At 54.6% G+C, this 27,179-nt stretch overlaps 1 protein-coding gene across 2 annotated transcripts in view; it reads right to left on the bottom strand.

The window, feature by feature from the left end:
* Positions 1–7,750: 7,750 nt before the first annotated feature.
* The window catches only part of PPP6R2 (protein phosphatase 6 regulatory subunit 2), a 109,147-nt gene continuing 89,718 nt past the window's right edge, over positions 7,751–27,179 (bottom strand). For both annotated transcript variants that reach the window (XM_032987119.2, XM_042792021.1), the window contains 4 exons: positions 27,001–27,089; positions 26,069–26,276; positions 14,104–14,259; positions 7,751–12,684 (listed from right to left, as the gene is read on the bottom strand). In XM_032987119.2, the coding sequence (XP_032843010.1) occupies positions 12,633–12,684; positions 14,104–14,259; positions 26,069–26,276; positions 27,001–27,089 (505 nt within the window). In that variant the 3' untranslated portion in view covers positions 7,751–12,632. The remainder of the gene's footprint in view (positions 12,685–14,103; positions 14,260–26,068; positions 26,277–27,000; positions 27,090–27,179) is intronic.

The following is a 27,179-nucleotide window of genomic DNA, read 5'->3' as shown; positions in this document are numbered from 1 at the left end:
ACTTCAGGCACAGCAAGCAAATGGAAGTAATATTACTCGCTTCTAAATCTGCTCTTTAAATTACCAACAAGGCTGGTAGAAGAAATAATTTGCTTCCTTGAAATCCCAAGAATTGTTGCACCACAAGGTCTCGTCTGTTCTCTTCCATCTCACGGTCCAAGCCCACACGTTACGTCCTCAGCCAAACTGGAAACCACCCGGAAAAGTCAACCCCCCCCGCGGGCGCTGCCGAAATATCTGCAAAGCGGGGTGGGGGAGGCCACGCGTCGTCCGTCCGTCCGTCCGTCCGCACCGAGCGCCGCGGGGGCCTGGGCGGCTCCGGCCCCCCCAGCGCAGCCGCCGGGTCCCTCCTCCGCAGCGCAGCGCAGCGCAGCGCGCCCGGGCAGAGCCCAGCTCGGCCGCCGCCTCCGGATCGGGGTCCGGCTCCGGGCAAAGCCGCGGCTGCGTGGGGAGGGCTGGGGGGCAGCTCCCGCCCGGCTCCCCCCGGCCCCAGCTCCGGGGGGGGGGGGGGGGAGGGGGGGGCAAACAGCGGGATTTCAGCCCCGAGCCAAGCGCCAACGCGCCGGCGCTTCCCGGCCAGCGCCGCTCCCGGCGTTGGGTCGCGCCAGCCAAGGGACAAGGACGAGCCGCGCAACAGCCCCGGCGCAAGCCAACCCTCCCCTCCGCCGGGGCAGCCACCAGCTCCGGGGGGGGGGCACCCCCCCGTCCCCCATCCCTGGGACCCTCCCCTGCGGGACCCCACCGAAGGGCAGCGAGGCGCCGCTACGGCCCCACACCGCGCCGCCGGAGCGAGGCCCGAGTCCAGCGAGCGTCAGCGCAACACAGAGCGTTCTAATGTCTCCGTGATTCTCAGTCGTCCCCCCAGCGTGCCGCTGCTGAAGGGGTGAACCGCTGTAAAAGGGAAAAGCTGGTCAGCAGCTTCTCAAGTATTTCCCAGTGACTCTTCTGCAGGAAAACTGCTGTCCATTCAAACCCCAAAATTCGGATGAGGAATATTTATATTTCGTAAGGGGAAAATATTTACATGCCCATATTGACAAATGAGGTTTTAATTTAAGTTACACGTTAAATAATAAAATATATAATATTAAATATTAGTTCTATTTAAACACAAAATTACGCATGATCCATTCCTCGGGCGCTTCTCAGCGCCGCTCCTCTGCCACTCGGAGGACAAGTCCAGTGTGCACTTTTCCGGGGGGCAGCGGTGAGACCCTGAGCAGAGAGCGGGACGCCCAGCGGGTGCCAGAGGCTCCGCCGCCCCAGCCGCCGCCGCTCCCCTCGCTCAGCCCCGACTCCCCAACATCTCGCCTCCCCTCGGGGGGCGCGAGGGGGAGGAGGGCGCCAGGAACACAAACGCCTTTTGGTGGGATTGGGGCGGGCGCAAGGCACGGGGCGCGACGGCGTCGAAAATCCTTCTTATCCCAGCGCGGGATCCTCCTGCGCATCGCGTCCTCCTTCCTGGCTCTCCGGGGAGGCGACACGACTTGGGTTCCGACGCCAGAGTGGGATAAAACCGCTCCTCTCGCCTACCACAAAGGCACGGGTGCTTCGGATTCTGGAAGCTTTATTGCTGATCGCTGCTGCGCCCCAGAGACAGGCGGCTCCGCCGCGGGCACTCGGTCACCGGCTGGGACGCGCCCAGGGCGAGCCCCTCCCTGGCTGGGAAGGGGCCAGCGCTGCGGGCGGGGGACACGAGGGCGCCCCGACCCCCGGGAGGTTCCCCCCGAGCCGGGGAGGACGCGATCCCGATCCCCGCGACGGATGGCTCGGGGGGGGGGGGGGGGGGGGGGGAGGCCGCCCGGGGAGGGCGGATTTGTGCCGGAAAAGGGGAAGGACGAAAGCGCGAGAAATGAGACCAAGTGAAATTACAGCAACACCGAAAAGGGCTCTGCCCCAGCGAGGAGCCGGCCGGTGCCCGGGGGGGCACAACCGCCTCAGCGACACACTGGGAGGGGGGAGGAGAGGTTCAGAGGGTCAGCGGGGCCAGAGCCGGAGCGATGCGACGCCCTAAGTGCAAATTATCACAAACGAACAGGATACTGGTCACATGAAGAGAAGTTTCTGAAAGGAAAGAAAGGAGCTCCCAGCACTTTGACCGCTCCCACCCTGCGCTTTGGCCAATTTATTTTAAGAAAGGGAGAAGGGAAGAAAAGTCTGTTCAGAAGTCTCAGGCAAGAAGGGAACGGCGCTTTGAAGATGACGGCAAAGGTATTCTCGGCAAAGATAACGTTTCTACTTCCAATCATGTATAGGAGCTGAACACTGAATAAACTATTACAACTTACTGCGTTGTTTTCGAAATACTTCCTTTTTTTTGAACTTCTAATGCTTTCACGTAACATGCATGTTTTCATAGGATCCATATGTTACAGTCAAAATCTACATAAATTCATAGCGTGAGGTAATTAATGGTTTTCTTTATGTTATTTGATTCTGAAAGAGCAGGAACGCAGAACTTTAAACTACGTGTGATCAATGCACTTTAAGGCAGGTCTAGTGCCTGTGTGACCCCAGCCGGGGCCGGCACCTGTCAGACAAAGCCCCCCCGGAGGCTCCGGCCCCGCTCCCAAACGCCGTTTGGCCCGGGGGGGCCGGGGGGGCCGCGGTGCCCCCTCACCTCGGGCGAGAAGGCAAGCGGCGGATTTCTGCAGAAAGCCATTTCTCCAGATTTTCCTGGCGATCAGCCGTGGTTCGGGGGCCAAGCCTGAGGGTGAGATGAGCAGGGAAGGGGGGAGGGCTCAGTGCAAAAGAGAGGAGCACCGGGCACGGCGCCACGGTGCCAGCTCGGGGCTCTGGCTGGAGCAGCACGGGCCACGGGGCAGATCCCCCCCCTGGGCCACGGGGCAGATCCCCCCCTGGGCCACGGGGCAGACCCCCCCCCGGGCCACGGGGCAGATCCCCCCCGGGGCCACGGGGCAGATCCTCCCCCGGGCCACGGGGCAGATCCTCCCCCCGGGGCCACGGGGCAGATCCTCCCCCCGGGCCACGGGGCAGATCCTCCCCCCGGGCCACGGGGCAGATCCCCCCCCGGGCCACGGGGCAGATCCTCGCCCCGGGCCACGGGGCAGATCCCCCCCGGGGCCACGGGGCAGATCCCCCCCCGGGGCCACGGGGCAGATCCTCCCCCCGGGCCACGGGGCAGATCCCCCCCGGGGCCACGGGGCAGATCCCCCCCCAGGCCACGGGGCAGATCCCGCCGGGCCACGGGGCAGATCCTCCCCCCGGGCCACGGGGCAGATCCTCCCCCCGGGCTATGGGGCAGACACCCCCCAGGCTATGGGGCAGATCCTCCCCCAGGGCCACGGGGCAGGTCCCCCCCGGGCCACGGGGCAGACCCCCCCCGGGCCACGGGGCAGACCCCCCCCCCGGGCTATGGGGCAGACACCCCCCCGGGCTATGGGGCAGACACCCCCCCGGGCTATGGGGCAGACACCCCCCCAGGCTATGGGGCAGCCCCTCTGCCGCAGCCCAGCCCCGGCTCCGCGCTCGCTCGCCCTCACAGGACGGACGGGGCCGGGAGCTCGCCGCCCGCCACCCGGCTCTGGCATTTTGGCAAGGGATGTCCGTGGGCTTACCCACGAGTGGGAAGTGGACCCACGCCGCACGCGACGAGAAGCTTTCAATTACCATCTGCTGGGCCTGTAGTTAATTACCTTTTCAATTCAGCTCCATGAACCACCCGGCCTAGGAGACGCGCTGGCAGCGCCTGGCACTGGCACGCCTCACCGCGGAACGCCAGCTTACTCAAAATCCACCAACAGTGGGAGATTCCCTACAGCACTTCTAGAATTCCTAGAAAGTTCTGAAAAACTAGCTATGAGCATCAAAATTACACGAGAAAAGATTTTTCGTAGTTTACATCTGTCCAAACAATTTGAGAAAATCAAAAATAGATGGGGAAGGATCTGTCCTTTATAAAAGCCCCCCAACTTCAGGAAGAGAAAAAGGATTCTTCTCTCCTGAACAGCATCAAATATAAAAATACATTTTACATACAGGCATGTTTCACTAACGTTTTTCAACTTACGTTGCGAAAGGTGACCGATAGCAGTCACTAGGAAATACAGGTAATTTTTGTACAAAAATGAACAGGGAGGTCGGACTGGTCGCCGCAATGCCCTTCTAGTAACGAGGTAAATGAGTTTTAGATGAGACAAGCTAACATATCGGAGCCAAATCGTTTATCTTCCGCATCCAAATTTGTCAGAAAGTTCGTATGTCAGTGTACCCAGAAAACGCCTGCCCAGGTTCCCCAGGAACCTCCCAGCAGCTACCACGGAGGGAAACCATTATCAAAACCCCCTTTCTCACCCCAAACGAGCCAGCATTCCCCCTAAAGTTGGAATCTTTAGCCAGTATGAAATTAACAGGAATTGTACCAAGCCCATTTTCCAAAGAATCTTAAACCTTTCACTGAACTCAGTTTTAAAAATGGCCTAAAAAGTACCTCGAAGGTGTCCATTTCTGCCACCCGAGACCTATAAAAAAATGAAGGATGCACAATTCTAGAAACAAGCTAAGGCACTGTCCATAATTAAACTAAAAATGCACGGTTCTTCTGACCAGAAGGATTTATTTTTTGCAAGTTGTCATGCAAAGGTAAAATGATTACTTCAAAATTCATCCCGAGTTATTTTAAAATTCAGCAATAATGGAAAAGCTGTGCTTAGAGCTCGCCATGCCCACGTCTGACACACCGCCCTCTGCTCGGGCTCCGTGACCACACTGCCGCAACCGTGCCACGAAACGGTATTTAATACTAAATGTCTTTTTAAGATTGAACCGGCTGCAAGTGGGTTTGGGTTGTTCTTGAGTTTGGGACCCTTCTTTGCTCCACAAAAACTTTCCTTGCTTTGATGGAGAAAACTAACAATGTCAGTATCTCCCAGCCACAAAGCAAAACCTGCCAAGCTGATGCAATTAAGAAAAGGGAAGAACAAGCCATGAGCTCGTGTGCCAGCAGCCTGGGCCCCGCCGGCGACACCCGAGCAGCGCCCAGCACCACCTCCCAGCACCACCTCCCAGCACCACCTCCCGCGCGCCGGCCCCTCTCGGGAGCAAGAGGCACCCACCGCAACCGCCCAGCGCCCCGAACTCCAAGTTGGACTCGGCAAAGGGAAAAAATCCTCGTGCAACCCCAACAGTTAGCTATGGACTCCAACAGGGGACAGTTACAGACACAGAGCTAAGCCCTGGGTTTTTCACAGACACATGCGGCTGCACTCGGTGGGTGTCAATACGCTCGGCAGCCCCCAAAGCCAAGGCGTTAGTTTAATTGCTTTCAGAGAGCCTTCGCCTCTTCCGTGCCCATGCTGCTCCTGAAAATAAAACTGAATCCCCCCCCAAGCCAGCACTAACCATGTTATACACACCCATGCTCCGGATTACACGGTGGTTTCAGTAACGAGACTTAAATCCTTTTACACCCCGATCAGGGAAACCATGCAAGTTAGGCCAAGGCTAGAAAAGAACGAAGCAGTAGCCGAAGAGGCGCCAAGGAGCCAGAAGGGCCAGCGAGGGACGGTGCACTCTGCAACCCCAGGAGCAGCTCTCCCACAAGCGGCCTCGAGTGCACAGCAGCAGCAGCAGCGATTTACAGTTGGGGGGTTATGGACAAGCTTGGCCACGGCACTGAACACTACGTGACCTGCTGCAAGCCAGCTGACAGTAAGGCCCCGAGTGACACGCCGCGAAGTCAGGTACACCCGAGTGCGCCTCCCCGTTCCCCTCAGTTCCGGCCTACCCTTTTTTTTAAATTTTTTTTTTTTTTTTTAATAAAGCAAAGCCTCCATCCCATGCAATCTGAACAGAAAGCTCTAAGATCTCAGGCTGAGTTGGGGGGGGGGGTTCAGCCTGGAGAAGAGAAGGCTCCGGGGAGCCCTTCGAGCGGCCTCCCAGGGCTTAAAGGGGGGACAGGGGAGGTGGGGGGGGACTCTGGGTCAGGGGGTGGGGGTAGGACAAGGGGTGACGGTTTTAAACTGCCAGAGGGCAGATTCAGATTGGATATAAGGAAGAAATTTTTCACTATGAGGGGGGTGAAACACTGGCCCAGGTCACCCAGAGAAGCGGTAGATGCCCCCTCCTTGGAAACATTCCAGGTCAGGTTGGACAGGGCTTTCAGCAACCTGATCGAGTGGAAGGTGTCCCTGCTTCTCACAGGGGGTTGGACCAGATGATCTCTAAGGCCCCTTCCAACCCAAACCGCTCTATGGTTCCGTGACACGACTCCATGAACAAGGAGCGATCTTCCACCTGGTTTCTCGGTTGGTTTTTAACGGTGGGCGACGTCCAAACCAGAGAAACACTTTCCTGCACCACAGGCCCACGGCCGCACTCCTGAGCCCCGAACCTGCAGCGTACTGCACAGCCCTGCCAGGGAGTCCCCCTCCTGCGCGCTCTCCCCTAATGTCAAGGGGCTGGGATGAGATTGAGAAATTGAATCTCACTTCAGGGAGAAGCATCTAAATATGTTTTATTTTAAAGCTGGGCTTGGCAAAAGAGCATGTAAGTGCATTACAACTGCCTTGCGAGAGCTCGCAACCGGAGACACAGCTGCGCTCAGAACACAGAGTTCGTGGCAGCATAGGATTGCAGAGGGAACTGATGCCAGGTGGGAAAAAAAAAAGAACACAGAAAACAAAGAAAATTAGCATGCCATGGTAAACAGCAGGTTTCATTTTGTTGCTTTTTTCTAATGACAGCAGAATCTCTTGTAACAACAAAATCAATTGTTTATAATGTTGGAACATGCTTCAGGGTGAAATCACTGCTTTGGAAGAGCAAGAAGAAAAGAAAACCTGACCTCTAGGTGACTGAAAATCGCAAGATAAGCTGCTATAGGGCATCAAAAAAGTCAAGTATTACATTGCAAAACCACTGAATGATCTTATTTATCAAGTGTAATTAACCTGGCAGCCAGGAACGCAGGACTTTCCTCTCTCACGAAGTCTCAGGGGGCATCAGATTGCAAGGATCTGCTGCACCTCTTCCCCCACGACTGGCGAGCCACTTTGGTCTGTAACACCTGCAGAACCGAGGGGACTCTGCCACACAGCAGCTGTTTCCCCTACGAGACAAACAGAACGACTGAAGAAAATGAGGCTCTTTCAGCTTCACTGTGATTATCAATGCAGTAAGACAGTGCTTAGCACAACGGAAGGTGAAGTCTAAAAAAACCTTATTCGTAAATACTGACGCAAACACTACGGAGGGTCGGGCAAGGGCAAAGCGAGGTGTGAAAACCAGAAAGCCCCCGCACAGAGCCCCAGGCTGTAGCCTCAGGCACAGCCTGAACCTGGCAGGAGGGAGATTTTACGGCGGGACTTGATGATCTTAAAGGTCTTTTCCAACCTCGGTGATTCTGTGATCCTACAAAACCAAGGCGCTTCGTGGCGGGGATTAAGCTGAGGCTGAAGCACCAAGCGGCGCCCAGCCAGGTGTAAACCTTCAGTGCCTGGCAGGAAGACCTGCTCCAAGTTATGCCACTGATAAACGATTTCAATTACAGCTCACTGGCTAATTTGGGGAAAAATGATTTGGGGATGCCAGTAAACAACAACAAAGCCATCTTTTTTCCCTGTAGCTATTTTATTTAGGAGTGTCCCTTAACTTCCACCCACCCTGGACACCATTCCAGTCACCTCTCCACTGGCAAACTGGGACGCCTGAGCCTTTCTGAACAGATGCTGAGGGCAACACTGTGTTTCTTGGGGTTGTTTTTTGCCTGCCTTTTTTATTTTTATTTTTAAATTCGTGCACCCGCTGGTGTTCCATTCTGCTCGCTAGCTGCAGCTCTCTACAAAGCAGTAAGGGCAGCAAAGCCTTGGGACGCTGATGAAATTCCTACCAGGCTTTGCTGAGGACATATTATCCCGATGAATAACTGAGATTTTTTTTTCTGCCGTAACTGTTATGACTTGAGAGATGAAGTAATAAATTACATTTGCAGGGGTAAAAATTTTGTTAGAATATGGGTCAAGCTTGAATAAACTACAGTCCCGTTCCTTGATCACTCTCCTTCAACAGACTGTCTGGCCTAAACTCGGATCCGAAGCCGGTGGACACAACTCTAGCGCGGACCCCGCCCCTCCGGGACAGCAAAGCCACTCAAACCCCTGAACCCAACCGCGGATCTGCCCCGGCGTGCAGAGGGACCGCGAGCAGCCGCCCCCCCCCGCGGCCAGCACGGCGAGCCTGCAGCGAGCCACACAAGCACCCCCCCCCCCCCCAGACCCCCCCCCCCAGCTTTCAGCTGCTCCTGGATCACCTCGCCGCCGCTCCGGGCCGGTTACGCTTCATCTTCCCCGGGTCGCAGGCCCTACAGCTGTGCTCCCCCCCCCGGGCCAAATCCTGACCCCGGACGCCCCAGAGCAGCCGCCCGATGCGCTGACGGCGCGGGCCCCCACCGGCCCCCCCCATCCAAAGGAGGGTATTTCTCCCACCATCAATCCCGCCAGCCGGAGACAAACGCGCCGCCGTCGGAGCGTCATTCAGCATCAGCCGAAGGGATCGCGTCGTAAGCGCTGGCCGGGCAGAACAGGCCCCCCCTCTCCCCGAGGAAGCTGGGGGGGGGGGGGGGGGCAGCAGCGGGAGCACGGGACGAGCCGTCGCTCCGGTGTCACCCACCGTACCCACGCCCCGCTGGGTGGAACCGCGGGACCAGGACGTCCCGGCAGAAGCCTTCCCCCCCCAGCAGGCACGCCGTGCCGGCTTTGGTCTTGCACAACGCATGTCGGCCCGTGACGCGCTATCGGTCACGGAGCTGCACCCAGATGGCAAGGTTAGGCCTCCTGTGCTCTGCTTCGCCAGGCTGCTCGCAATATCCAGCTGTGTGTGTATAAATATACATGGAATAATACATATTGCAAATATATATCTATATACACACTCATCAGTATACATATTCAAACCTAAAATTATATATACCATATCGATATGGACAGATTCAAAATACTGCACATAAATGAGGAAGGACGGTGCCGAACAGAACATCGGTTTAGTCTTCACTGCTTTCTGACCAAGTATCTAAGCAAGCCGAGGGGTTTTTCAATGGGTGCAGCTGGCTTAAGTAAATCCCTTTTCAGCAGACAAAACCTCCCGCCCCAGCCTCGGGCGCCAGTCCTTCCCCAGGGCTGCCTCGGGAGGAGGGAAGCCAGCCGCGCAGCAGGCAGCGTGCCCCGCGCTGCCACCCCGAGCAGCCACCCGGGCAGCGCCGGGGACCGGGGGGCCACAGGCTCCAGGCACTGGGACCCTCCAACCTCCACTGCACCCTGACTCCAGACAGCTGGGAAGCTCAGACTTACCAAGAGACAGACATTTATGCACATTTTACCTAGGAAATCATCCGAGCTGGGCAAGGAACCCATCATCTGACTCGGGATCTGTTGTGGACCGCAAACTCCAGATACCGAGCACGGGGAACTTCTAGATCAGCCGGCCGGCCGGTGTGAAGCCAGCCAACACGGGAGCGACGGGGTCTAATTCCGAGCTTAAATCCCAAAGGCGGAGGAATCATTCACTGTCACAAAAGCAAGAGAGCTTGTGCATTTCTACAAATCTAGTCAACTACCGGTAAAATGTCTTAGCACAAAAGTAACTGGACACAAGTAATCAAATTAATAACCTAAGATAAGGAGTCCCCCAGCAACCAACCTGTGGGTCTGGATCTTCTTACTGGATATGTTTAAATACATTATTAAAGCTTTCATTTCAATTGATAGACTCGAAGCCAAAAGCTAACCAACTACAAGTTCAGAACCTGCCACGAAAGGCACAGACAGACACGCCCTTGCCTCTCTCCCTGACACACTCCAGGATGCTGTTGCTGCCCGCTGTTCTGTATCGCTTTTCGGGGGGAGGTAACTGCTCCCCCGAGCAGCGCACCGCCGGCGGATCCGGCGGGTACAGCTCAGCGGAATTCTTGCACCGCCAGCCAGCACGGCCCGAGGTGACGTAAGGTGCCAAGATCGTTTCTCTGTTTAACAAGGTGGCTGAAAGCGTATCGAGCCAGAAGGACGATCAAATTGTGCCCGCTCTGGCCATTTCCCCTTAATCTCTTGATCCTAAATGGACTTGGTCATAATCGTAGCACAGCAGAACCTGCAAGCACCACGGTCAGGAACCGTGCTGGGAGAGAACTGTTGCCATCGCCCGGTACTCAACGGGACCGAGGCCCAGTCACGGGCTTCAACCAGCTGCTGGAATAAGCTGCGCTCATTTTGTACAAGATGAATGATTTCTTGGTTTTCATTGTATTGGGTTTGGGTGTTTAAAGAATGCCCGAAGAGAACCTGATTTTCAGAAAAGCTCTAGCACCAATCCTCTGAAAATTAAGACTTTAACGTGTCTCCAATTAGGAACTCAAACCCACTAATCGTTTCCGATAATCCCGGATGAGTGGGATTGATCTCCAACTAGCAAGCAAGGTAACAAAAGCAGAAAGTGAGATTTTCTTCCTCCCAGCGCAATGTAACTTTAAATTATTTCTTTTACATCACAAGGAGTGAGTGAGAAGACTTCCAGAACAACAGTACTGTCCCATGAAAGCACCTGCTTGCCGAGAAATTGCAGCTGAGAGAAATCACAGCTCTGTCAGCAGCATCCCAGGGGCCCACAACCCCAGCACACAACTTCAAGATGCACGCAGTAATCTCATCCTGCTTTCTGCACTGCAGCCTCCGTATCTGGTATCCCAGCAAAGCAAATTCTCAGTTTTCCCTAAACGCAGAAATGAAAGTACGTTATCTTTGGGCACACGAGGGTAACCTCGTGCTGCGGGTACGTCACCGTCGGATACTGATCCAGCAGAACAGACTGACTCTAACAGTGAAAACGTTTTGTTCACCTCACTCCCCCCACCCCACCCCACCTCTCAACGCAGTTAAGAAAATTTCATATGCACTACATACATGTCACAGTTAAAAATAAAGTACTTTTTAAAAAGACTGAAGTCTGGCTAGGATGCCTTTGCTCGTAACAACAGATCTGTGTGAGGTACTTTTTCATACTCACAGGGTAAAGTCCCTCGTTACGCACAAGTGAGAATATATCTGCAAATACGCTGTTTGGCTACCTATGTGTCAAGCTTCATGCTTTTATTCCAAAGTGAATGATTTTCCAGCTTAGGTCCTGGACTAATAAAATAAGCGGCGTTTAGCATCTGACAGGTGGGCTTCAGCACCCAGCTTACACACAAAAGCCGGCCCGGCTCTGTGGCTAGACCCGGGGGGTAGGCAGTGAGCGCCGGAGCACCGGTCCCGGCGATCTGCCCCCACCAGCCCACGCCTGCTTCTGCAGGTGGCCCAACACCCACCCCCGCGCGAGCCGCGCGCCCGAGCCCGGCCTGGGAAGCAGCTCAGCGCCCAGGCCGGCACCGCGCGGCGCAGGCCTGCGCCTGAGGCCCGTACGGTCTGTACGGGAGCGGGTCCTTCAGCCCACGCAGAAGGTCCCGTGCCCCGGGGTCGAGCACACACCTCCAGCTGACCTCCCCCCCCCCCCCCCAAACTCCTCCGTGACCGACCACCGGGGGTGTAACGGCAGGAGTCCCGTGCTGGGGCCATTTCCCTCTCCAATGTTGTCACTAGGTACAAAGTGCAAAAGTGTTGCTGTTCCTGCATCCATTAAAAACTTTAAAAACAGAACAAAACAAACAGAAAAGGATTCCCATAGTAATTTGAAAATACATCAGTCTCCAAAAAGCCAGCCAACACCCGATAACCTGTTTGTGCCATATCTGCTCTCGTTCCTGCAGGGCAGCAGTCCAGTGGATCGTTATCCTCTTAGCTGGCAAACAACACGCTACCTTCTGTGCATACTCCCCAGCCAAGGGAGGACGACATCCCGGAGGTTGAGTTTTGATGGCTCGGACTCAAGAGACCAACTGCTAACTGAGCCAAGAACCTGCAGCGAACTGTCACGTCTCCAGAGGAGAGAGCACTGAGCAATTCACCGCACCGCAGAGGCCTCCTGTTCCTCAGGACAGTTCAGCATTACAGCAGGTTAGCTACGTGGCCTCTGGCTTGGGACACCGCCAAGGACTTCCCTCCCACCCCACAGAAACGTAAAATAAAATCCCTCCCTGCTTCATCCCATTTAAAGTGTTTGCATCTTTTCCTCCTATGAAATGTTTCTGATAAGGCTTTATTGCTATACAAAAGCGGTGCAAATGCTGCCCAAAGACAGCTCCATCAGGAACTTTGGTCACACGACTGCGGGACTCTTGTGCACTGTCCAAGTCCCAGCGTTAGACCTGCTACCTTTCTGAAGAGAAGCTGAATACTGTGTGCAATAACACTAAGAAAATAGGACTGAACCCCAAATACAAAACAAAAACAAGGGAGAGAGGGAAGGGGACAAGGAACTAAAATTAGGCAGAAGGCTTGCTGGGGAAGAACCCCATCATTCCTGTGATGACTAACTGATCAATGCTACATTTAGACAATGCAAGTGTCTTTCAGAACAGATTGTTGGTGTTGAAACTGCGTGTCTGGTCCTGAATGCCAGCTCTCTCATCAATGCAGCATTTATTAAAAAATAAAATTAAAATGAAAAAAAAAAAAAAAAAATTGACAAATTGCATCACCAGGTAGCAGCCTGGCCTGGATCACACACGTCCCATTGCATCTGTTTCATCAAGCAGGGCCATTTAATGTGGCTTCAGCACAGGGCAAGACTTCTTCTTTCCTGAAGAGAAACCCAAAGAGCAGCATTAGAGAAATATAACTACTGGAACGTACCCGCTCCTAAAGGTGACTTTCATCTTGGCTGGAAACGTTCCTCCTCAGGACTGAGCCATCCTTACCCTAGCTCTGTTTCTTCTGCCTGCTAACGCATCATCAGCTTCCTAACGAGCACCTCCCCCAAGTCCGCCGATTACACAACATTAATTAATTTATTGAACCGGAAGTTTGGAACGTGACTGGCAGGGTCCTGACCGCACCAGGCCGGGGTGGCCTGACCCGGGGCCTCCCCCCCAGCCCGGCCGCGGGGTTTCGGCCTTTGCCGGAGCCGTGGCACGGCTTTGCACCTTCCCGCCGCAGACCTGGCGCCCCGGGACCGGGAAATCGCTGGAGGGGGGCCCGTGGGAGGTCTGCAGGGCTTCTGACCCCCCACTTTGCTGTGTCCCCCCCCCCCCCCCCGGGCCCCGGCTCAGCTCCCCGTGCCCCCTGGGGCACTCAGGGCCCTGGCAGTACCTGGGGTGCGGCGGTGAGAACCAGCACCCGGCGGGCTGCTCATCTTCCTCCCCAGTACCAGTTACACCAGCACTACAGCTTGTGTGAGACCGGTGGTAGATGGGCTCAAACACGGGGCTGCAGCCGTGCCGGGGAGAGGCATGAAGCGGTAGTGCCGACAGCCAGGACAGCTGTGACGGAGCGGGGCGGCCGCACGAAGCTCCGAGTGCTGGTTAGAACCTCCTGCTCCCCCCCCCAAAAGTACCCAACAGAAGAAATTCCCGTAGGCTGGCCCAGATGTCTGGCTTCAGCCAAGCACCACCGTCCGAGGTTCAATCCAACTGCCAGCTTGCTCCAGGAGGACGGAGCCACCCAGCAGAGGCTGTCTTAGCTCAAGAAGAGCAGAAGCACCTCGTTATCGATAGGCATCTCTCTGCCCAAAACCAGGAGCCAGAGCAAAGCTGTGGAGGTGGCAGCACTAGATATGCAGATGGATTGGTTTCCATTTCTGCAAAGCCCTAAACTGTCACACTCACAAAAAGATACTGATATCAGTTCTCCTTCAGATCACTTCCAGTTCCAGCTATCAAACCACATTCCATCATCTCCTCATAATATTTGAACTGTAAATGTCTGCATGTTCACCCGAACATACAAACCTGTACCATCTGAGTTATTAGTTAGGCATTGAGTAAGAAATAAGAAGTCCGTTATTTTAATAAAACAGATGATTTGACAGCACTCCTGGGAAACTGAAAGATGTGTGCAATGCATCGCAGTAACAGCTCTACACTACCTGCAGTATAACGCACTCCAGACGTACCACTCGTGTAACTCTGATCATGCCCTAACGTTAGAATGAACGCGTTCAGTAACGGGGAGAAACCCGGCTGTGTCACGGGCCGGTACCGGAGAGCCGTGACCATCTCACCTGTCTTTTGTGGCCGTTTCCGTGACGGCTGTGACGACCGCGGCCGTGTTCTGGAGCTCCTCCGAGCGCTGGGCCACGCTGTTCAGGGGTTTGGATGCTTTTGTCGTTCCGATGTCAGTGATGGCCAGCTTATCAATAACCATGCAGTCTGCATCGCTGTGTGGGGAGAATTCAAGTTCACATTAAAATGTCAATCAGTGGGGCTTAAATTCCAAAGGAGAAAAAAAAATATTCCTCCTCCTCTCCTAGCACAGGCCACAGAAATCCCATAAAGAGATAAGAACTGAAAATAAACCGGAATTAAAAAGCGGTGTATGCATCCTGGAGGCTATGTTTCCTAAAAACCCACAAGCTACCAAATAGGCACAACAACGACAGCCCCTCGAGAAAGGCATTCCCACTCCCTGCAGCAAAATCCGCCCTGAGCATTCCCCACATTGCCCCATCGCCGGCAAACCCGGCACTCGGCCACCCTCTGCAACCACCTCTGCCGGGGCGGCTCTACGTGTCTCTCTCCCTCTGTGGACAGACACAGAAAACAAACAGTAGAAGGATGCAAACGTTGAGAGGACCTTCGGCCGAGCCTCTGCAAGTTCAGAGGGTCCAGAAGGTCAAGTCTGCCCCCGGGAGCAGCAAGCCAAAAGCAGGCTGCTCGCCTTGGCGCTGACGAGAGACGGTCAGCGCCAGCACTCAGGAGCAGCCCGGGCTGGCAGGGACCCCGGGAGCTCCTCTGGTCCAGCCTTTGGTGGGAGAGGCAGCCCGGGGTCGCCCACCTCCCCCCGGGCTTGCCCCCTGCTCCCAACGCCACCGAGCAGGTCGCTGGGCCCGCTGCTGCTCAACTGCTGGTTTGGCAAAGCGCGTTTCTGATCTAATCCAGGCACCTACGCTGCTCTAACTCCACCGATTTCTCCCAAGTGGCAGCTGGTGCTTCTGGGTACGCCTAGAAGGGACTTAAGTTTAAGTACAGAACCTAAAAATGCCGAGGAAGAAAAAGTTGATTGGGCGTTCATTCATGAGTGGTATCTTCGGGAGCCAGACAGGGTTACGTTAACTTGCTCTCAGTAACACATCAGATGACAGATACCCAACACCTGAGGGATAACATTTCCAATGACGTCTCCCTACAACAAAACAGAAGCTCAGATCCTGAAAGAGGAAAAAACCTGCCAGCACAAAACCTCCAAATCTTCTACAATTTGTATTAAAAGGACCCGTATTTCTAACTCGAGAAGTGATTTCTGTGAACATCTCTATTCTTTGCCTTCTAAGGCAGAGGACAAGCTTGCATGCGAATGATCTTCCTCACAGTTTTAACTCAGTCCCAGTTTCAAGAATGATTTCTTCTCCTTCTTTCAGAGAGCAAGCCTACAAAAATGGAAGGAAAGCTCAGTAGATGACTGAGCTGGAATCCTGTCAGCAGCTGCTGGGGGAGTTTATAATGCACACATATAATCCCAGCCCGGTAATTAAGACACGCGACAGATTTTGAGATCAAGGTTCTATTTCTGTAGCTACTTTTCTGTGTGCTCTTAAAAAAAAATACATAAAAGATGAGGAATAACGGGATCAAAACATTTATCTTCCTACAGGGCTAACATGGTCTTAAAAAGAAATACTGCAAGTACAAAAAGATACCTTAGAGAAACGGCAGGGGATAGATGAGACAGCAGAGACATGAACTAAGTTGCCAGAAATGCCATTAGAAAGTGACTTCACACACAAGCAACTGGAGCTCATGAGATTGAAATTGCCCAAAGATAAACTTCTTAAATGCAACCACTAAAATTTCCGTGACGCAAGGATTCCGATGTTATGAAGTCCTGAGGTTACGTGACCACTAAGGGGGGCATGGAAATTCTCAAACTCTTCAGCAGGCTCACGGCGAAGCGAAGCTGGACACGCCAACCTCTGCAGAAGGCCACTTACAGGCCAAACTGACGGGGTGAAACAAAACAAGGGGTCTGTGTGGAACGCAGACTACTATCCCCCAGGCAGGAGGGTCGATAACAATATTTAATTCTAGCCTAGAATAAACTCTAGTGCCTACAAATATTTTGCATCGGTATTTCTCTGCTCCTCAGGTTCTTTCCAGCAGCTGGCTGTGTCCCTTGAACGCCAGCCTGGTGTGACCCCGCCGCCAGTGCCACCGGGGGAACGGCCCAAAGAGCCCGGTGACGTGCTCCGAACCCTGCCCGGGCGGAGGGCAGGGACGGGGAGCGTGTCACCTGCGAAGAGCGGCCGCTGGTCAAGGCGGGCTCAGGAAGAACAGTTACCAGCACCGACGTCCGTGTCTGCTCCAGACTCCCCTTAGTTAAGCTCTGCAAACAGACCTCTAATACTTCCCATTCCAGGAGTAATTAAGGAATTTTGAAGCTCTAATTCAAAGCCACTTGCACACATCTTCCACCAGCAAGCGTAAGTCTGTCCAGAACTGGGTCTTTTTTGACAACGGACAAGCGCTCGACACAAGCACCTTGTGAATGCCACCCACAGCCATGCCCACTGGCCTTCCCAGCACGAGCGCCGGGACAAGCTTCCTTTATGCTCACCAAGTTCAACATCACAGCCAAATTCTGCAACTCAACCATCGAGTTTGTAAATACTGCTCTGGGGGTCACTTGTAACAGAAACTCCTTTCTTTCTACGAGCCCTGTAACGCTCGCTGAGATGCCTAGCCACCCCCAGTGCACAAGCTGAACGTGCAAACTCTTCAGTCTTACCAGAAAATCAAGAGTAGAAGATACGACCTGCATTAGTAGGCCCGGCCACCTTCACCTCTAGAAGGTTAGAGCAGAGTTTGCGTGAAGTTATCTGGGGAGGTCTCCTCCTGCCCACCGGCTGGCTGCTCCGGGATGGCCCTGCCAGGGTCGGGGGGTGTTCTCCTCACCCGGGTGCTTGGTGAGTAACAGCCTCAGCGCGGACCAAGTGTGCTTCGCCGCCGTGCAACACAGCTGAGCATCCCCAACACGACAGCCTCTACTTCACCTTCATGCAACGGGGCCTCTGCAGGACAACTGTAAGAAGGTAATTTTGGGGGTCTAGAGACAGAAGCAACTTTGTGGCAGCCGTGGACTATTTGCTCGGTGTCTAGCAAAGTGCGGAAAGCAGGGAATGAATCACCTGGGAGGCTCGGGAGGGGAGAATGCCTGCGTGCCATTCCAGACACTGGCAAGGAGTACGCCCTGCCGGAGCCAAGTCCCAGCGTGGAACTTGGTGAGTTTGGGCCACGGTCACTTGGGGGTGATGAACCGAGGAACATCCCCCAGTGACGCCTTTCACGGCCTGCTTTGAAGCATGGTGGGGGACAGTAAAGACAGTGACAGGGAAACAGCTCAGGCGTTCTCGTTTACTCTTCCTGACGCGTTACCCGACGTATTTCCTACCTTAAATATCACCTAGGGTTTGTCTTTTAAGGCAGCAAGTTCCTCGAGGTAGATACAGTCACACCTCCCCTGGGTGATACATACTGCTAAGCCCTCGGATTTCACTTCGCCCAATTATGTGATACAGTAATAACTTTAAGCTAAGAAGTATTTAAAATACTAATTCTTCAAAAGCTGCTATTTTATGTTAACCGATGTGCAGATGTATTAGACAAGGAAGGCTGCCAGAACGCTTCTGGTGAAAGTCACTGGTGTCTGTGCAAAATATATGCACACACGTATGTACCCAAATACCGCCTCGCGGCCGGGAAACGTGAACAGGTTCTCTGTCTGCACAAACAGTCGGAAGAGAAGGCACCCGTGGACGGCTGTGACAGCGCGACACCTGCTTTCAAGGAGGCTTCCAGTGACCTCTCCCAAATGCACACACATTGCTTCAGACAAGGGACTTGAGAAAATGGTTTCCAGCTGCCTCTGGGGAAGGTTTCACCGTCTGCTGGGAGCCCCGCGGGGATGAGCCTGCCCTGGGTGCAGGACTCGCTCATCCTGCACTCACGTGAATGGCCGGCACAGATTTGCTTTTCACACGCTACTGAAAACTTGCAGCTCTCTCAGCTAATGAGTTTCAACTCCTCAAGTTTCTTAGAGAAAAATCTGCCACAAAGATATCACAGAGTTCTCAACTTTTACTACACGTAATGCATGAAAACAAGATACATGATATATCCTCATTCTAAACCTGAGGTGCTACAAAATGCTTGTGCATTCTTTTTTGCTCTAATGCCCAAATCCTGCAAGTGCAAAGCTTCCTCAAGCCACCAATGCAACTGTTTTCCCTCAACTGCAATTTGTTCTTTGAAAAACAGGATTGAACAAATCTCACACTTCATAATCACTGACATTGTCACTCTATATTAAAACTGATACCCAGTTAAAATAAAGTGATATGCTCTTCTATTTATGAAGATGAAAACGTCAGGAGCTCACTTCACTTTGGGTAATAATTCAGTTCTTCCTGTAGATTTCCACCAGCTTTACGGAGAAAATACTTGAGCACTGTGGCTCTCTTGAACAGCCCCCTCGCCCAGTTTCGCTATGCAACCTTCTTTTTAACACCCATTTCACAGCACGACTGCAGACCACATCACGCTCTCACCCTGCCCTTCTGCTGGTCCGTCACTGCGCGCCTCTGGGACCATAAAGAATTCGGGCTGTAGCCCCAAAAGATCAAAAAGCTTTAGGTATTTTGGGAAAGAAGGATTTGATACTGAACGAAACAGCCCTAGAGTTCAATTCTACCCACCTCTGAAGCTCACTGCTGTGGCTCCTGGGATACACTTTAGATATCCTCTAGTCTCTTTGGTAAACAGTTAGTATCACAGACAACAAAACCCGGTGAAGACACACTAGGAAAAACAGTGGTACTATAAACAAAGAAGCAAGACACATATAAAAAGCGTACGTAAATACAAGTCTCATGCTGAGCCCACAGGCAAGTTCTTAAAAACCAGGCTCTGAAATACAAAGTAAGAGATGCAAGGGCAGCCGTGCGACCCTCACACTTCTCAACACCCTCCCAAAACGCTTCTTGGCTGTTAGTTGGACAAAGTCACACACCACGGGAGGTCTGGCTTCCCGATTCACATGCAATCTTCGCGAAAAAGGCCAGCACCTACGTCAGCTTAGACCATCCCATCTATGCCAACTATCGCACGCAGTGTCCATTTTCGAGTGGCAAAGTCCTCCGGTGAAAGGGACCTCGGGTTAGTCACTGGTGTTTCCTTCTGAATAAACGCACGCCGACACGCAGCCGAATTTCGCAGAAACGGTGGTGTCCCGCCCCGCGCCCCGCTCCCCACGGCGCGCTCCCCGCTCCCCACGGCGCGCTCCCCCCCCCCGCGCCCCGCTCCCCACGGCAAGCTCCCCGCTCCCCATGGCGCGCTCCCCCCCCCGCGTCCCGCTCCCCACGGCACGCTCCCCGCTCCCCATGGCGCGCTCCCCCCCCCCGCGTCCCGCTCCCCACGGCACGCTCCCCTCCCCGCGCCCCACTCCCCACGGCACGCTCCCCACGGCGCGCTCCCCACGGCGCGCCCCGCTCCCCACGGCACGCTCCCCCCCCCGCGCCCCGCTCCCCACGGCGCGCTCCCCACGGCGCGCTCCCCCCCCCCGCGCCCCGCTCCCCACGGCAAGCTCCCCGCTCCCCATGGCGCGCTCCCCCCCCCGCGTCCCGCTCCCCACGGCACGCTCCCCGCTCCCCATGGCGCGCTCCCCCCCCCGCGTCCCGCTCCCCACGGCACGCTCCCCTCCCCGCGCCCCACTCCCCACGGCACGCTCCCCACGGCGCGCTCCCCACGGCGCGCCCCGCTCCCCACGGCACGCTCCCCCCCCCGCGCCCCGCTCCCCACGGCGCGCTCCCCCCCCCGCGCCCCGCTCCCCACGGCACGCTCCCCTCCCCGCGCCCCACTCCCCACGGCACACTCCCCACGGCGCGCTCCCCACGGCGCGCCCCGCTCCCCACGGCACGCTCCCCCCCCGCGCCCCGCTCCCCACGGCACGCTCGCCCCCCCGCGCCCCGCTCCCCACGGCACGCTCCCCTCCCCGCACCCCACTCCCCACGGCACGCTCCCACTCCCCACGGCACGCTCCCCCCCCCCCGCGCCCCGCTCCCCACGGCGCGCTCCCCCCCCCCGCACCCCGCTCCCCACGGCACGCTCCCCTCCCCGCGCCCCGCTCCCCACGGCACGCTCCCCTCCCCGCACCCCACGGCACGCTCCCACTCCCCACGGCACGCTCCCCCCCCCCCGCGCCCCGCTCCCCACGGCGCGCTCCCCCCCCCGCACCCCGCTCCCCACGGCACGCTCCCCCCCCGCGCCCCGCTCCCCACGGCACGCTCGCCCCCCCGCGCCCCGCTCCCCACGGCACGCTCCCCTCCCCGCACCCCACTCCCCACGGCACGCTCCCACTCCCCACGGCACGCTCCCCCCCCCCCGCGCCCCGCTCCCCACGGCGCGCTCCCCCCCCCGCACCCCGCTCCCCACGGCACGCTCCCCTCCCCGCGCCCCGCTCCCCACGGCACGCTCCCCGCTCCCCATGGCGCGCTCCCCCCCCCCGCGCCCCGCTCCCCACGGCACGCTCCCCACTCCCCACGGCGCGCTCCCCCCCCCGCGCCCCGCTCCCCACGGCACGCTCCCCACTCCCCACGGCGCGCTCCCCCCCCCCGCGCCCCGCTCCCCACGGCGCGCTCCCCCCCCCCGCGCCCCGCTCCCCACGGCACACTCCCCACGGCGCGCTCCCCCCCCCGCGCCCCGCTCCCCACGGCACGCTCCCCGCTCCCCACGGCGCGCTCCCCCCCCCGCGCCCTTCTCCCCATGGCACGCTCCCACTCCCCACGGCACGCTCCCCCCCCCTGCGCCCCGCTCCCCACGGCGCTCCCCCCCCGCGCCCCGCTCCCCACGGCACGCTCCCCGCTCCCCACGGCACGCTCCCCCCCCCGCACCATCTGCTCCGAGCATTCCAGCCACCCTTCGTGGCCAGGGCAGCAAAAGGAGGGAGAGACGAGCAGGACAACCGTCGCGCGCGCGCGGACGTCTCACGCTCGCGCCGCGCCAGACGAGCGCTCGGCGGGCACGCGAAGGGAAACCGCGTCCCAGAGCGGGAGAGCTCGAGCCGTGCCCCGTGACGGCGTCACTCCGCTCGGCTTGGGCAGCTGGGGGATCAGTCCCTCCGCTGCGCGTGAGCGGGCGCCGCACCGAAACTCCCGGCTCGGTGACGAGCGCCCGGCCCGGCCCCCCACGCCCAGAGCAACGGCACAAACCGTTCCTGAGCCGCTCCAGCAATTTAGGGTTGTCACTGCTGTGGGAACAAAAGCAATTTCATCCCACAGCTGTGTATGATCAGAAAAGAGACTTTCACCGTGATTTTACGGAAACCGTAATGCAGGAATGGGAGAAATTTCCGCAAAATGCAGAAATTGCTAGTGCTGTCTCGTTCCCGCCTCGGTTTTAAGGAAACTGCTGCAGCACCTACAGTGTCTGCCTCCAAAGCTGAAGAATGTACTAAATGAGAGTTGGTATCGCACAGACACAGAATAGATATATTTTGTTTTGACAAATAGCAAGCACGATTGTTCAGATGGATTCCAGCCTCCCCACTAAACTTCCTTTTTCAGTTGCTTACCCAAGCTAGTCGGGTGAGGAGGCACTAGGGAGAAGGGCACAGTAAACACGTTAAAAAAAAAAAAAAGAAAAGATAAAATAAAGGATTAAAGGGGAAAAAAAGCATTCCAGGTGAAGTTAATAAACTAAAAGAGAAATTAAAAGTTACAAACATCCCAAGCCCACTATCACCACAAACAGCAAAAGCTGGATTTTTAAATTTTTTTTTTTTTTAAGTGCAGCTCATCTTTTCAGGAGCTGCTTAGAAGCCTTATTTGAACACCTCGGCGGTGAAACACTCCAGCCAAGCTTTTGCGCGCCTTCCTCGCGACCTTCAAAAGCGGGGTTCAGATCGCGCCAATGAAAAGCGGAGCACACGGGCACGGAAGCGCCAGCTCACTTCCCGCGAAACCCACCGCTCGCGTCGCGCGGGCTTCCGCACCCGCCGTGCCCGGGCCTCAGGACCGGTCCGCATCGCACCCGGCCCCCCCCCCCCTCAGCCCCCCCCAGCCCCCCGGCTCCCGCAGACACCCCCGAGCCCCGCGCCGGGGCCGCTGGGCCGAGCAGGGGCTGCGCCCCTCGGTCGCCGACAGCCCGAGCATCACCGGGGGTTTCGGGCAAAAAGGAGAGCCCGAGAGCGCGCGCTGCCGGCTAAGCGCAGCACAAACTTGCCCGCTCAGGAAAGGGGCAGAAAACGGCCAGAAGCGTGTGAAAACGGCACTGTTAATCACTGCAGGAGGAAGTTAAACAAGCGCCCGCTGCAATCACAGCGATTTTACACTACCACCCAGCTTACAACTCCCAAAGCCGTCGGCCTCCGGGGGCTGCAGGCACGTGCGGGGCTGCGCTTCCCGAACCTCCCGCTCGGAGAAGCCGGGCCGGTGGCTCTGGCCACCGGGGAACTGCTCTTTCTCGATCCGAAAGCATACGTGCTTGCTGCACCGTACTGCTCTTCAAGTCAGTTATGAGACACGCTCATTAGAGCAAATTTATCTTTTTGTCTCTGATCTCGGCCAGAAATTACAGCAAAGTCTTGCTAGCTTGCACAGTGACTGGGAAAATTAATTTAAATGGATTAATTCTAGAAAATAATTAGTAAAACCTCACAATTTAAAACAGAAAGAAAACACTGGGGGGGAAAAAAAAGTATTTAAAAAAAAAAAAAAAAGCCTTTAGAAAACCCATCAAACATTATTTTATGGCGTATTACAGCATACAAGTGAAATATTTGTTAGTGCTCTTGTGAGAAAGCCTGGAGAACTTTGAGCACGATCCCACTGAGTAGAGGCTGCAACTCCAGCAGTGTGTGTGTTAGTGAACTGCAGCCAGCAAGGCCTTCCCACAGTCATGACCAGAGCGTGAACTTTCCTTTTAAAACAATAAAAACCAAAATCCTGTTTGCAGAAAGAGCTCACAAACAGGTGGAATGGCAAAAGCTCAAGGAGACAATGCATGGAACGACTAATCACTGTATTTGCTTTTAATGGTCCATCAACGGCTGTGTTGACTGTGCACATCCTTTCACAGGGGACTATACACAATCTCAAATTCAGGCTTTTGAAATTGCATTCCTAGGCTCTGTTTTAGCCGACTGAAAAGATGAGCTTTCCCCATCCAACGGTCCAACAGCTCTTTTTCCCAGCCCAGCGTGAAGTAACTAATGGGAGAAACTACTTGTCAGGTGGATGTTTGGAGCCCTGGAAAGGTCAGCGTCATACACACCCTCTGACTGCAGGTCTAAATACTCTGAGCACCCCCCACAGCAAGAGAGAAAGGCAGCGAGAGAGGCAGAAACAGAAAGAAAGCAAAGAAAGGAAGAAAAAGAAAACAGTAAAGATTGCTGAAAAAACAGACAAAAGAGTTAACTCGCAACGGTATCTTCAAGCAGTGTTCCTGCCAGGAGAATATGCAGGAACGTTAAAGAGAACAATCACGGAACATGGCATTTTCCACATAAAATTCAGACCGATATACCAAAAACCAGAAGACTCAGTACACTGTAAAAAACATTTTTCTTGAGCCTAACACACATTCTGGAGTTATCAGAGTGAGATTTGGCAATACCGGCAGCTCTTCAGTCAGAGAACTTCTGCAAAACGACCTGGCTTTTGACAAGAAGCTACCGTACAGAATTAGGTATGGGAAAGGAAGTTAGCTAAATACATTTAAAGCAGAGAAATTAGGTCAATACGTCTGAAACACCTTCTTTAGTATGATGTCTAAGGGAGCCAAAATTCTTAGTCGCCGTTTAAGCAGAACTGCCACGAGGGACATTCTACTAAGCCGTGCAAGGCCAAACCACTAAGTTCCCGGTGTTTGAATTCGGGGCAGTGCGGGCGGGCAGAGAAGCACCAGCAGCTGAGCAGGTTGTTGTGGAGGGTATCTGGAGGGCGGTGCTGCAAGCTCTGGAGCTTCCACGACCCTAGTGATTGCAGAATCTACAGAGCCTGGCGGGAGCTCCAAGGAGTATTAGAGATCTCCGCTGTAGATCTCGGTATTGCAGGGAGGGGAACGAGGGAGAAGGAAGACCTGATTCTACAGAAACGGGAATGTGGTTTGGTAGAAGTTCAGCACTTCTGGAGAAGTGCTTGTAGGAAGTCTTCAAGACCCACACAGTCAGTCCAAAACGTTCTTAAACTTTCAGCATATTCCATTTCCTTGGAAACATTACGGAACATGGTAAGAAATGAATATATTCACTACTGGCCATAGTGAGTTTAACTGCATCTGTTCCAACAGAAGGCAGGCTGGTTTGGGAGAGGGGAGGGCACCAGGAGCTTTTATCGTCACTGGTCAGGATGGCAGTTCATACACTGGGAGAAGCCTGGCTCCTAAACAGAGCTGGAGCAGCTGAAATCACCTTCTAACAGGTTTCTGTCTTCTTACAGCTTCTATTTTGATTTTTGGCTACAGTTATAGTTGTGGAAAGCTACAGACACCTTTAAAGTGGAGACTGTGGTTACTCAAGTATTTACTTTCTTTGCCAAAACGGAATTAGTTTTGTAGAATTGCAGTCATGCAAAACCAAGCAGGTTCTGGAAGCCTTGTCCTTCTTGAAAGTGCTTGAGAGATATATACACTTACTTAGAAAAACACATTCAAAATTACACTGCCTGAAACAGCAGCATAGCCCACAACATCTAACCAGCCAAGTCAGAGAAAAAAAAAAAATAATCCTACCTGCTAGGAAATAAATGGAAGACATAAGAACATGCCAAATAAGATTTACACTGCTACTGTGAATCCAGACAGTCACACGTGTAACGCTACTGTACTCACACCAGGCGCTCAGAGAGGAAAAACATCTGGAGCACAGAGTTTGTTTTAGACACACGTGCCAATGGATTTAATTAGATACACTGCAAACGGGAAAAGGAGATGCTGCTTTTAGCACAGCAGGCAATATTCTTATTCTTCTCATCTGTCATTTTTTGTGAAGCCAGTCTGCTTGGCCATGCCATCCCCATGCGTACAAACTAACTCCATTTATCAAAACGCTCCTCAGATGCAGTCACTGCAAGCAGGGAAATCCCCGGCATCTCACTCTTTTCAAGTATGAAGAGTAAAGGCCACTGGACATCAAAAATAAAAAGCAGTCACGTTATTAAAAACTCAATTCGGAGTTGCCTAACCAAACGCACCTTTGGTTAACTGCCTCCCATAACTTTACTTAGTTCTGCAATCCTGCTTGTTTTCTGAGCTGCTGTGTTTTAACTCCCAGTAGCTATTTGCTGGCGCGTGTACACGTGCCAAGCAGCTCACGTTGACTATCCAAAAAAGTCACATAACCACAACATTATAAAAAGTAAATACCAGTTCCTGGGTCAGATGCATAAAATACAGGGGCTCCAACTAGATAAATCACACCCTACATATTTGTAAGGAATACGAGGAAAAAACCCAAGTATCTTAAAATTGGGAAATATTTCTGGATGCACTGAAGTGAACCAGGTGCTCGCCGCTTTCAAAGGCGACTTCCCCTCTCAAATCATCAAGGCAGGCTAGATTCGAGCGCATGCAATTCCAACCAAACTGCTGCCCCAATCCTAACAAATACCAGGATCTGCCGTATCTTTTTCTGGCATTCCGCACTTTTTATCATTTACTGCCTATAACGTACTACTCTGACAACGAGGGGACGACAGTGGCCCGAGTCATCTCCCTCCTCCCCCTGCAAGCCGGCGCAGGCGGGCGACGCCTCCGGCTCACACCAGCCGCGCACGTTTCTTAAAACAAACCCCCTGATACATATTTGCTGGAAACAAAACCCTTGCGACAAGAAAGCTGCAAGGCATCCTCGCAAAGGACACGTGGACCCACTGGGTTCCGTTTGTCAGGAAGGGAAGAGCAATCCACTAACCCCGAGCGACACGAGGGGCTGCGGCCCGGGCAGAGCGGGACCCCGGCCCAGGGAAATCCCTTTCGCACCTGGTGAAAACAGCCTTCTCGTTTTTAGCATCCATAGTCAGCTTGATGGTCTCCTGGCCTGAGCCCGTGCTGATGGTTTCCGTGACGATACCAGCTTTATCCTCCTCCTCGTCGCTGTCGGAGCCTCCAGAGGAGCTGCTGTCTGAGGCCACCAGCGGCGCTTTCCTCGTGACACAGACGTTCCAAACACAGGGAGAGGCAGCGCTGACTGAGGAAAGTAAATAATTCCCATTGCAAAATGAACAGAACCACTGGAACAACTCCCCAGGTACAACCTCGGGTAAGTAGGGTGGTTCGAAATTGGGTGTTTACAACCACTGCAAATTTAGAGATTATGGTTTCTGTGCAGATCCCACAACAGGCAACATTATTTTTGTAACTAAGGAGGAAAAAACCCAACTGGGCAAATCAGTGTTCTCCACCTGCCACCTCCCGTCCGCGTTTGACACAAACAGCAGAGGAGACTATTTTCTTCAGCTGTTGAATGGTGATAACTCTGAATGGAGAATTAAGGCACTTCCCAGGGTCCCTGCTAACTTAAACGTAGCTCTGCGGACTCGTGGTACGATTTAAGCAGCTGTACTTTGAGGTGTGCATTGGTTTCAATTCCACACGTGCCTGCCTGGCAAGGAAAAAGCCTCCCCTGGAAGCCGGGAAGCAGCGTTGCAGCCTCAGCCAGGTTTTGTCTCCCCAGAGCTGGTACCTGCTCACCCAGGTGGGTGCAACGCCCAGCGCCCGACTGCGACCGCTGCCCGGGCAGGCTTTGCCTGAGTTACTGTTTTAACAGATTGATCTCTGTACAAGAGAGGCTCCAGGCAAGAGAAGGCAGATGACACTGGAGGGAAGTTCTCCCTAGTCGACTTGGCACGCCATGCAAAATTTCAAACAGCTTAAATAATATATCGGTTTTGTCTTGTAACATTTTCACTTACAGTTCTTGTCCTGACTCTGCTTCGGGTTTCCGTCTGAATCACTGCTTTCCGTGTCGACAGGAGAACTGCATCGTGGACCTGATTCTGAGCTAAAGTGGAGGGGGAAAAAGCTTTGAGAATGAAGTACAGATATCTTGGTTGTGCTTCCGAATATCCCCATCATTATGATGGGGATATAT

Source organism: Tyto alba, unplaced genomic scaffold (genome assembly GCF_018691265.1).
Source record: "Tyto alba isolate M040663 unplaced genomic scaffold, T.alba_DEE_v4.0 Super-Scaffold_2, whole genome shotgun sequence".
In the NCBI taxonomy this organism is placed as follows: Eukaryota; Metazoa; Chordata; class Aves; order Strigiformes; family Tytonidae; genus Tyto; species Tyto alba.
Note: the sequence above shows the minus strand (reverse complement) of the source record. Positions and strands in the feature narration are given on the sequence as shown.